General features: G+C 40.7%; 1 protein-coding gene across 1 annotated transcript in view; it reads right to left on the reverse strand.

Annotated features, from left to right (window-relative positions):
- Positions 1-9,398: 9,398 nt before the first annotated feature.
- The window catches only part of LOC117735822 (GTPase IMAP family member 8-like), an 11,225-nt gene continuing 10,139 nt past the window's right edge, over positions 9,399-10,484 (reverse strand). Inside the window, exon 3 of the mRNA XM_034540706.1 lies at positions 9,399-10,484. This exon is cut by the window's right edge and continues 1,280 nt beyond it. Within this exon, the coding sequence (XP_034396597.1) occupies positions 9,399-10,484 (1,086 nt within the window).

The following is a 10,484-nucleotide window of genomic DNA, read 5'->3' on the forward strand; positions in this document are numbered from 1 at the left end:
CCTTCACAAGACCACGTTTGACTTTTTTTCGATAGACTTTATCTTCAAAGGTAACTAAATCCTGTTCTTTTGTCTCCTTCAGCTAGCCGAGTCAGGATTTTCTCCACTTTAGGATCTTTGTGCTGTTCTTCACACATTCTTTCCATATATAGGGGTAGTTGTCTCCACTTTATTCGAGTAGAGGCAGCAGCTGGGGTTAGTGGAAATCCGGGAAAGAGCATATGGAGCACAATTTAGCCTTCCTTTCCTGTACACTGTAAAAAAAACAAACGTAAAATGAAGGTAAAATGACTGGCAGCAGCGGCTGCCAAACAAAACCCGTAAAATTAAGGTAAAATATCTTAATTCAAATGAAGGGTGAAAACCATAAATCTATGGACATTTCCATTAAAGGTTTTGCAGTGAAATACTGTTATTTTAGAGATTTTTCCTGAATTATTACGATCAAACACCTTCAATAAAGTGATATCCCTAAAGGTTCTGCAGTAAAAGACTGTTATATTATCATGAAATATAAGCTTTTCAGATTACTGTGAATTGATACATCTACAAGACTTTTAATAAAACGAGGGGTTGGAAACTTAATTACAAATAAAGTACACACCATTATTGATTTTAAAACAATTGTATTTAATGTATTTAGATATTTATTTACAAAATCAACCAATTATTCACAAAAGTTCTTCAGAGCCCCCCAAGAGGAATTGAAGAACTAAAAATGGCATTTCTCCATGTGTCTCTCTTGACTGTTAGTTACTATCATGATGAGGTCTTTTCAGAATCCCAACTATGCAGTGTATTAATAAGTCAAATCAAAACATACCGCAAAAGGTCAATGAATCTTTACCATAAGTGACAGTGCAGATAAAGAACAATCTTCCAAATCGTCATAATCAGCCTGATCCTTGGTGCATCTGGGGGGGGGGAGAGAGAAAAAGGACACACTAAGATTCACTGAAAAGTCCTTAGAAAGTAGGCTTGGAATTTTGTAACATTCCTTTAAACAAGCTTAAACAAACTATATTCAAAAATCTATACCGACATTTGCCATTATGAAACATTTTGTCAATATGAGCACCGAGTCAGCTTTGAGAATGCTAGTTATTAAATGTTTACCAACTAGACAAAACACAAGAAAATTAAGAAATAAACTTCATCAATTTGACAACACATGTCCAGTATTTAGAAAACATGCTGCAAATACAGAAAACGGAAGTGTTTCCAAAGGAAACTATTGCTGAACACGTGTGTTGCTGCTTGAAGTTTGGTCCGTGTATCACCCGTTGATGTTTACGTTGTGGACTGACTTTTGCTGCTTTACTCTGAACGGAAAGTGACCGCTGCACACAACTCACAGGACCTTGCAGAGCGAAAAAGCGGAATTCTATCTCACATAACCTCAGCCTCGAAATTTAAAAAAGTGACGTTAACTGTAGCTTGCATAATAACCATATAAGCAATATCGTTATCAGTGGTGGTGATATGTACATTTCACAAGGTAGAAGTTGTCTGCATGGGTATTATTTAAGGAAGGAAGTCTCCTGGGAATGCTTGGCCTACTGTAGCATACACCTCTGTATATTTGTTTGTCTAATAATGCCTATCTGATTATTATGCAGGCTACAGGCCGTCTGTCCACTGTTGAACCGGATAGTAAAGTTTAAAATCGGTCAAATCTCCTTAGAAATAATAATGACTGATATAATTCTGCTTTTCCGCTCTGCAAGGTGCATGCAGTGGACTTTCCGAGTAGAACAGTAGCATGATGTAAGTCCACAACGTAAACATAAACGGACGATACACATAACCGACTTCAATAACTTCATGAGTCACAAACCGTAGCAACAAGCCTGTCCAAGCCGTGTTCATCGCGATCCAACACAATCAACAAATCCAATCTCTGTATGTCTTGCCTCTGTTTGCCTACCTGTCCCTGGGTTTAATTCTGTGTCCCACCATCCCCCCCCCAGTGACGTGTCGTGGGGACATGTTACGGAGCAAGCCCCCCCCAGTGACGTGTAGTGGGGACATGTTACGGAGCAAGCCCCCCCCAGTGACGTGTAGTGGGGATATGTTACGGAGCGCGCCCCCCCCCATTGACGTGTAGTGGGGATATGTTACGGAGCGAGCCCCCCCCCGTGACGTGTTGTGGGGATATGTTACGGAGCGAGCCCCCCCCAGTGACGTGTAGTGGGGATATGTTACGGAGCGAGCCCCCCCCCAGTGACGTGTAGTGGGGATATGTTACGGAGCGAGCCCCCCCCAGTGACGTGTAGTGGGGACATGTTACGGAGCGAGCCCCCCCCAGTGACGTGTAGTTGGGATATGTTATGGAGCGCGCCCCCCCCAGTGACGTGTAGTGGGGATATGTTATGGAGCGCGCCCCCCCCAGTGACGTGTAGTGGGGATATGTTACGGAGCGAGCCCCCCCCAGTGACGTGTAGTGGGGATATGTTATGGAGCGCGCCCCCCCCAGTGACGTGTAGTGGGGATATGTTACGGAGCGAGCCCCCCCCCCCAGTGACGTGTAGTGGGGATATGTTACGGAGCGAGCCCCCCCCCTTGACGTGTAGTGGGGATATGTTACGGAGCGAGCCCCCCCCCCAGTGACGTGTAGTGGGGATATGTTACGGAGCGAGCCCCCCCCAGTGACGTGTCATGGGGACATGTTACGGAGCGAGCCCCCCCCAGTGACGTGTCGTGGGGACATGTTACGGAGCAAGCTCCCCCCAGTGACGTGTAGTGGGGATATGTTACGGAGCGAGCCCCCCCCCTGTGACGTGTAGTGGGGATATGTTACGGAGCGAGCCCCCCCCAGTGACGTGTCATGGGGACATGTTACGGAGCGAGCCCCCCCCAGTGACGTGTCGTGGGGACATGTTACGGAGCAAGCTCCCCCCAGTGACGTGTAGTGGGGATATGTTACGGAGCGAGCCCCCCCCAGTGACGTGTAGTGGGGATATGTTACGGAGCGAGCCCCACCCAGTGACGTGTAGTGGGGATATGTTACGGAGCGAGCCCCCCCCCAGTGACGTGTAGTGGGGATATGTTACGGAGCGAGCCCCCCCCAGTGACGTGTCGTGGGGATATGTTACGGAGTGAGCCCCCCCCCAGTGACGTGTCGTGGGGACATGTTACGGAGCGCGCCCCCCCCCCAGTGACGTGTCGTGGGGATATGTTACGGAGCGAGCCCCCCCCAGTGACGTGTCGTGGGGATATGTTACGGAGCGAGCCCCCCCCAGTGACGTGTCATGGGGACATGTTACGGAGCGAGCCCCCCCCCCCAGTGACGTGTCATGGGGACATGTTACGGAGCGAGCCCCCCCCCAGTGACGTGTCGTGGGGATATGTTACGGAGCGAGCCCCCCCCAGTGACGTGTCATGGGGACATGTTACGGAGCACGCATCTCTCCCCCTCCCCTCCCCTCTAAACTACATTCAAGTATGTTTTTCTGTCCTGGAGACAGAATCATGCTAACAAGCTAACGTTACCTGTAGCTAGTTTACTTAACTAGCTAACCTAACTCTTTGTTACAGTCATTTTATCCGCCTATAGCACCACCATGAACTGTATTAAAACACTCGAATTAACAGATTTAAATGTAATAACGTTACTTTTTAAACATTTGAAATTAATTATCTCAATTTCTTTATATATTTGTCTAAAATGAAATAGTTTTAGACTGGGTTAGTTACATACATTAAGGACATGAACACAAAACATAACATTACGTTAGAAAATAACAGGGAACATGTTTTCTTACCTGATCTTCAATATTTTTGCAAGATATAAATTCACTTAACTTTACTGAAGTGACCAGATCCCGTTGGATCCTTCCTCTGTGTTCATGCTCCAGTCTTCTGTTCTCCGTTGACATCCCACAAGTCAAATTCACAGGCGTATGTAAAATACTCAGGTAATAATACAGATAATACTCCAGGTAATAATACAGGTAATACTCCAGGTAATAATACAGATAATACTCCAGGTAATAATACAGATAATACTCCAGGTAATAATACAGGTAATACTCCAGGTAATAATACAGATAATACTCCAGGTAATAATACAGGTAATACTCCAGGTAATAATACAGGTAATACTCCAGGTAATAATACAGGTAATACTCCAGGTAATACTCCAGGTAATACTCCAGGTAATAATACAGGTAATACTCCAGGTAATAATACAGGTAATACTCCAGGTAATAATACAGGTAATACTCCAGGTAATAATACAGGTAATACTCCAGGTAATAATACAGGTAATAATACAGGTAATACTCCAGGTAATAATACAGGTAATACTCCAGGTAATAATACAGGTAATACTCCAGGTAATAATACAGGTAATACTCCAGGTAATAATACAGGTAATAATACAGGTAATACTCCAGGTAATAATACAGGTAATACTCCAGGTAATAATACAGGTAATACTCCAGGTAATAATGCAGGTAATACTCCAGGTAATAATACAGGTAATACTCCAGGTAATAATACAGGTAATACTCCAGGTAATAATGCAGGTAATACTCCAGGTAATAATACAGGTAATACTCCAGGTAATACTCAGGTAATACTCCAGGTAATAATACAGGTAATACTCCAGGTAATAATACAGGTAATACTCAGGTAATACTCCAGGTAATACTCCAGGTAATACTCCAGGTAATACTCCAGGTAATACTCCAGGTAATACTCAGGTAATAATACAGGTAATAATACAGGTAATACTCCAGGTAATACTCCAGGTAATAATACAGGTAATACTCCAGGTAATAATACAGGTAATACTCCAGGTAATAATACAGGTAATACTCCAGGTAATACTCCAGGTAATACTCCAGGTAATACTCAGGTAATACTCCAGGTAATAATACAGGTAATACTCCAGGTAATAATACAGGTAATACTCCAGGTAATACTCCAGGTAATAATACAGGTAATACTCCAGGTAATACTCCAGGTAATACTCCAGGTAATACTCAGGTAATAATACAGGTAATAATACAGGTAATACTCCAGGTAATACTCAGGTAATACTCCAGGTAATAATACAGGTAATACTCCAGGTAATAATACAGGTAATACTCCAGGTAATAATACAGGTAATACTCCAGGTAATACTCCAGGTAATACTCCAGGTAATACTCAGGTAATACTCCAGGTAATAATACAGGTAATACTCCAGGTAATAATACAGGTAATACTCCAGGTAATAATACAGGTAATACTCCAGGTAATACTCAGGTAATACTCCAGGTAATAATACAGGTAATACTGCATGTCACGTTAACAGCAGAGACAAGCAGACCAAACAGTACCCCGGTCCCAGCAGCAGCAGTTTCCCTCCAGCAGAAATAATTTCAAATTTGAGGCGCGCGCAGTTGTCATTGGCCAGTTTTCTGAATGACAGTCAGATTATCCAATCATGTTCAAAGCAAAGTCGTGAGACAGCCAATAGCAATTGTTTTAGCGAGGTTACATAGTAAATATTGGAAAAGATGACTTGTTTTAAAAGAAACAAAATAAATGTGTGTATTTAGTTCTATTTGTAGGCTGTTATATTTAATGAATTGGTCATTGCAGTGTATGAATAAAAATGTAATAATATATGGTAAAGTTATACCTATAGGCTCACACAAACACACATATACACATGGTATAGAATATACCATATATACAGTATGTATATATATATATTTCCACACTTAGTAGGTTTTTAAGGCCGGCTGGGAGAGGCAACGGTTGGTCATTCAATTCCTATGTAGGTCTACTAGTTTACAGTCTACATAACTCCAACACATTGATCCATATGCAGTGTTTCCTTTACATTTAGCCTACTCAGCAGTGGTAGATTATAATTATTATTACTACTGTTAGCCTCAACGCAAGCACACACAAGTAGAGGCCCAGTATTTAAAAGTGGTTCTTTAAACAAAATGAAGCACCCAAATATTCCAAACAAGTTTTAGTGCCATTACCTGCACAAGAACCAAATTGAGGACTGACAGCAAATGGAGATGGAACAATCAACAAAAATCACTGCATATATTGCATTCTGTATGTAGGCCTATATGAAAAGCTAATGGCTGGATTGACATCATGGTGACGTTACAGTTACATTCATATGGCCCATAGTATGACCCTCTTGCATTTCAACAAATCCCTAACCTTTCCTTTTGAACCACCAAAATGCCAACTGTGCACACATAACAATGTAATTTTCCCCTAATTTTCACTGTTTTGCAGTGTTACGCAGCGTGTTAGTTTGGGCCTCTGCCCACAGCAACACTCATTTGCCAACATTGCCATTATTCCATACAAGTTTCAACATTTGTTTTCAGACTTTTAACTGCATGTAGTGAGTCACCATTGCAAAGCCATTCCCCCTCTTCTTGTCTTTATTGTTCTGCATAGCTCAAAGCCAGCCAGGTCCAAGGTGTTGGCTGCAGTGGTTAGGCCATTAGCCATCTTTGATATGGGACAATGTACATTTAAATTGTTGAACATCTCACTGTAGACAGTGACTGTCTTTAATGTATTTTAATTGTTGATGGAAGCGAGGTCAATTCAACAGCAATTGTGCAGTTTGATAGGGCACTAAGTCAGCGTCATCTCCGGGCTAAATTGGCTGAATATAACCTCGGTATCTCTGCCAATTTGCGTCGAAGCGGCATCCGCGAACCGAGGTCCATCAGTGGGCTAAACAGGCTGACTTCAGCCCGCAAACGGAGCTACATTCACCGCTTCTGGAGCTCTGCGTCCAGGCTGAATTAAAGCCGGCCAATAACGCTGTTTCTCGGATAAAGTGTTACCACTACTGCCCTCAATTCCACATGGCTAGATGCACAGTCTTTGGCAGGATTATGCATGCCCAAGACGGCATGCACTTTTGCAGCACTGGGCCTCCATCACAAGGGCAAAGGTCACCCTCTTTAGCCGGCCTAAGGACGTCCAAGGTGGGCTGCCACTACGGCAGAATTTATTTTGGTACTTTCGGAAGTGGAGAATAAGGTAAGAAATAATGGTAGGTCTAACTACAGTGCTCATAAGACTAGAAATGTTGTTTGAAGGTGGCTTCATGAAGCGTGTTAGCTAAGTACTGCTTAAGTGACCATGTGCACCAAGTGTTGTCTTAGATTATGGTTTATCAATGACTTTTTTAACGTATTAGGCATTTCTTGTTGTGTAGAATTGTTTGCTGTATTTCAAGTTTATACAGATGTCTACAACTGCTCTATTTTTCCCCACTGGCTACAGGTGACGATATTAAACCACGGGCTACTCTTCATAACAGGCTTGCCTTCGACGACCAAGACAGTTGGTCCACCACAGCCATTGATATTTCACATCTTACATGCAACCTTAGCTTGAGGCTTTAATGCATTATAATCTGCTTAAAGCACTGTAAAATTATAGTTATAAGCACTCAACAATATTAATGATGCTTTAGAACAATCATAACACATTAGAAAGTATTTTATAATGACTTATAAGGTCAAGTATCATAATACTTTATATATTTATTTATATATACTGTATATATAATATATTGCTGGTCACTCACTGACATTCTTTTGCAACAATCATAGTGTATTATAATTCTCCTAGTTTTAATATATTATCATTTTATAATACATTATAACCACTATTATAATGCAATGTCACTAAAAGTAGTCCTTGGGTGCTTTAAGTAAAGTAATGAAATTCCTGAGGTTTAGGCAGATATAATACATTACAAGCTGGTTATAAGTCACTATAAGTGGTAATTGTCTGCTTTAATTTAAGTGGAAAAAATCACATTAAATCTGTGCAAGAACAACACACAAAATTAATTTTCTTGTTTAACGTGTCCAACATAAATCGAGTTCTCCAATACAAAAATCAGTCTTACCTCTAAAGTTATACAAATAAGCTACCACTACTGTTCCTGTCATCTGCTGACAAATTGAATCCACTGGTTAAAAATAAAGTCTGATTGTATAGAAGTCTATGAGAAAATGACCCTACTTCTCACTTGATTTATTAATCATTTAAGTAATCATTTTCCTAATTAGTTTATGGTCTCAGTTGCTATAGTTTCAAGTCTTCAATGCGACCCAACATTAATTTGTTCCCATTTAGAATAAAATAGAAGATAAAGCAGGTTATGCTTTAGGGCAGGGCTACCTTACAATGTGGTATTTGGCAGATGCTTTTATCTAAAGCGAGGTACATATGAGATCTTAATGCAACACAAGCAATGTATAGTCAGGTGAGAATCAACAAGATTAAGTGCCATGAAGCACATAGTTTTATTTAAATTGTTTGGGGATTACAGTCCACCAGGTGACTCAAGAGCTAAGTCTTTAATCAAACTCATGTACTTATTCTTTTTCTTACAGATATCTGATGTTTGAAAACGTTTTGGGAAGAGCGTCTCCCTGGACCCCTCCAGCCAAGAGTGTTAACAGTATTCAGATTTTATATGAAGGCTATTTTGTAATGTGCCTTTTCATACTTCATCTAAAAACAAAGGGTGTTTGACGCTTCACTGTCTTTTGTGTTATTCTTCGTTATCCTTGCCACTAAATCCCATAAAAGTTTCTGCTGCACTGCTCTCTTGAGGTTCAAACTTTCAATGTTATACCATTTAGCTGACGCTTTTATCCAAAGCGACTTACAATCATTCTTGCTTCTAAAAAAAGACTGCATTATGTTTGATTTAATGAAAAACGTTAGCTAAATTAAGATCCAGAATTACAGAGTTTTAATGTAAAAGTACACATTAATATAAAACTACACTTATTTACCTTAAAATAACAAAGAAAATCGTTAAATTGTTAGTATGGACATAAACCGTTAAATAATGAGCTAGATATTTAATTACATGTAATTATTGTTATTTTACATGAATTTGTATGTAATTTAAGAAAACAGTAACAATACAGTATAAATAATACAGTACTTTTTCCGTAAAAAAATGAGAAAAAAATGTTATTTGTTATTATTAGGATAATACTTAAATTAACAGTTGGGTTGTTATTTACAGATAATTTCTTTAATTTTACAAAGTTTTACACATAATTTTTAAAAACAGAGAAACTAGTGTAAAAAAAGAGAGTTATTTTCCGTTAAATTAGGATTTTTTTTACAGTGCAGTGTACACATCTTGTGTTGGGGGTAATGTGTTGATCCTCCACGACCCCACACGGGACTGAAGTTCACAGACAAAATACAAACAAGATCAGACAGAATAAACATTTCTTGAAGGCATTGTCTACTAATGGGGATTGCAGTCAGAAGATGAAGGCATCCATCTGTAAAGTCCATGAATGTGAACCAGCTTCTCCTATCAGCCTAGCAAGTAAACATGTGTTCTTTGGTCTTTGTGCTGTCTGGAGAGTGACCGTCTACCTCATGAAGATGTAACACAACAGACACAACAAGAGAAAACCAAAACAGTAAGTCAATTTCCTTCTCTTCTGATTGAACTCCTCTTGGAGCTTCATGAAGCTCTTCTTCATCTCCTCCAGACTGTGTCTGTCCTCCTCATGTCTTCGTTCCCAGGTTTCCTTTCTTTCTTTATTGAAGCCATCTCGATCTTTCTTCATCTCTTTTCTCAACTGCTCCAGTTTCCTTTCAGCATTTTCCTTTTGCTCTCTTTCTGATTGAACTATCTTCTCTGAAGCTTCTAGTTTTCTTCTCCACTCCTGTAGCTGAGTGTCTTCTTGTTTTTTCCATCTCCTTTCCTCCTCCTCTCCTTTCCTTCTTTTCTGGGTGACGTCCATGAGCTGTTTTGCTTTAATTTTTCTCTCATCTTCTTTGAATTTGCTTTTCAGGGATTTTAAATCGTCTTCATGTTTTCTCTGGAGGTCCTCATACCTTCTCTTCATCTCTTCTTCCTTCTCTTTCATCTCCACTTGTATCGGTGTGCATCCCTCTGTGGCGTCCAACGTCTCAGTGAAGTAGCAGCCTCCATTGTCCTTCACCATGGTCTCGATGTTATTCAGCAGCTCTGTGACTTGTGTGCGGTTTGACTCTTTGTTGTTGAAGACCTGGTATCTTCCTCCACAGTCATGTATGAGCTCTTTGACAAAGTCATCACAACCTTTGAGATGAGTCTCGAATGACTCATCTTCCAGATCGTCTCCTCTGGTGAATATGATGATGATGAAATCTGAAGACTTCTTCCCAAAACATTTCTTGATGAGCTTCACAGAATCTTTTTCTTCTTGTGTAAAGCGTCCGATCTGCATCACCAGTAAGAACACATGAGGTCCAGGAGACAACAAGCTGATGCATTTCACCAGCTCCTCTTGAACGTCCTCATCAGACAGAGTCGTGTCAAACAAGCCGGGGGTGTCGACCACGACGACAGGCCGTCCATCAATCTCTCCTGTTGCTTTCTCACAAAACTTGGTCACTGACCGTAAGCTGGCCTTAGATGTAAACTGTTGTCGGCCCAAAATGGTGTTTCCTGTTGCACTCTTCCCGCT

Source organism: Cyclopterus lumpus, chromosome 9 (genome assembly GCF_009769545.1).
Source record: "Cyclopterus lumpus isolate fCycLum1 chromosome 9, fCycLum1.pri, whole genome shotgun sequence".
Lineage (NCBI taxonomy): Eukaryota > Metazoa > Chordata > Actinopteri > Perciformes > Cyclopteridae > Cyclopterus > Cyclopterus lumpus.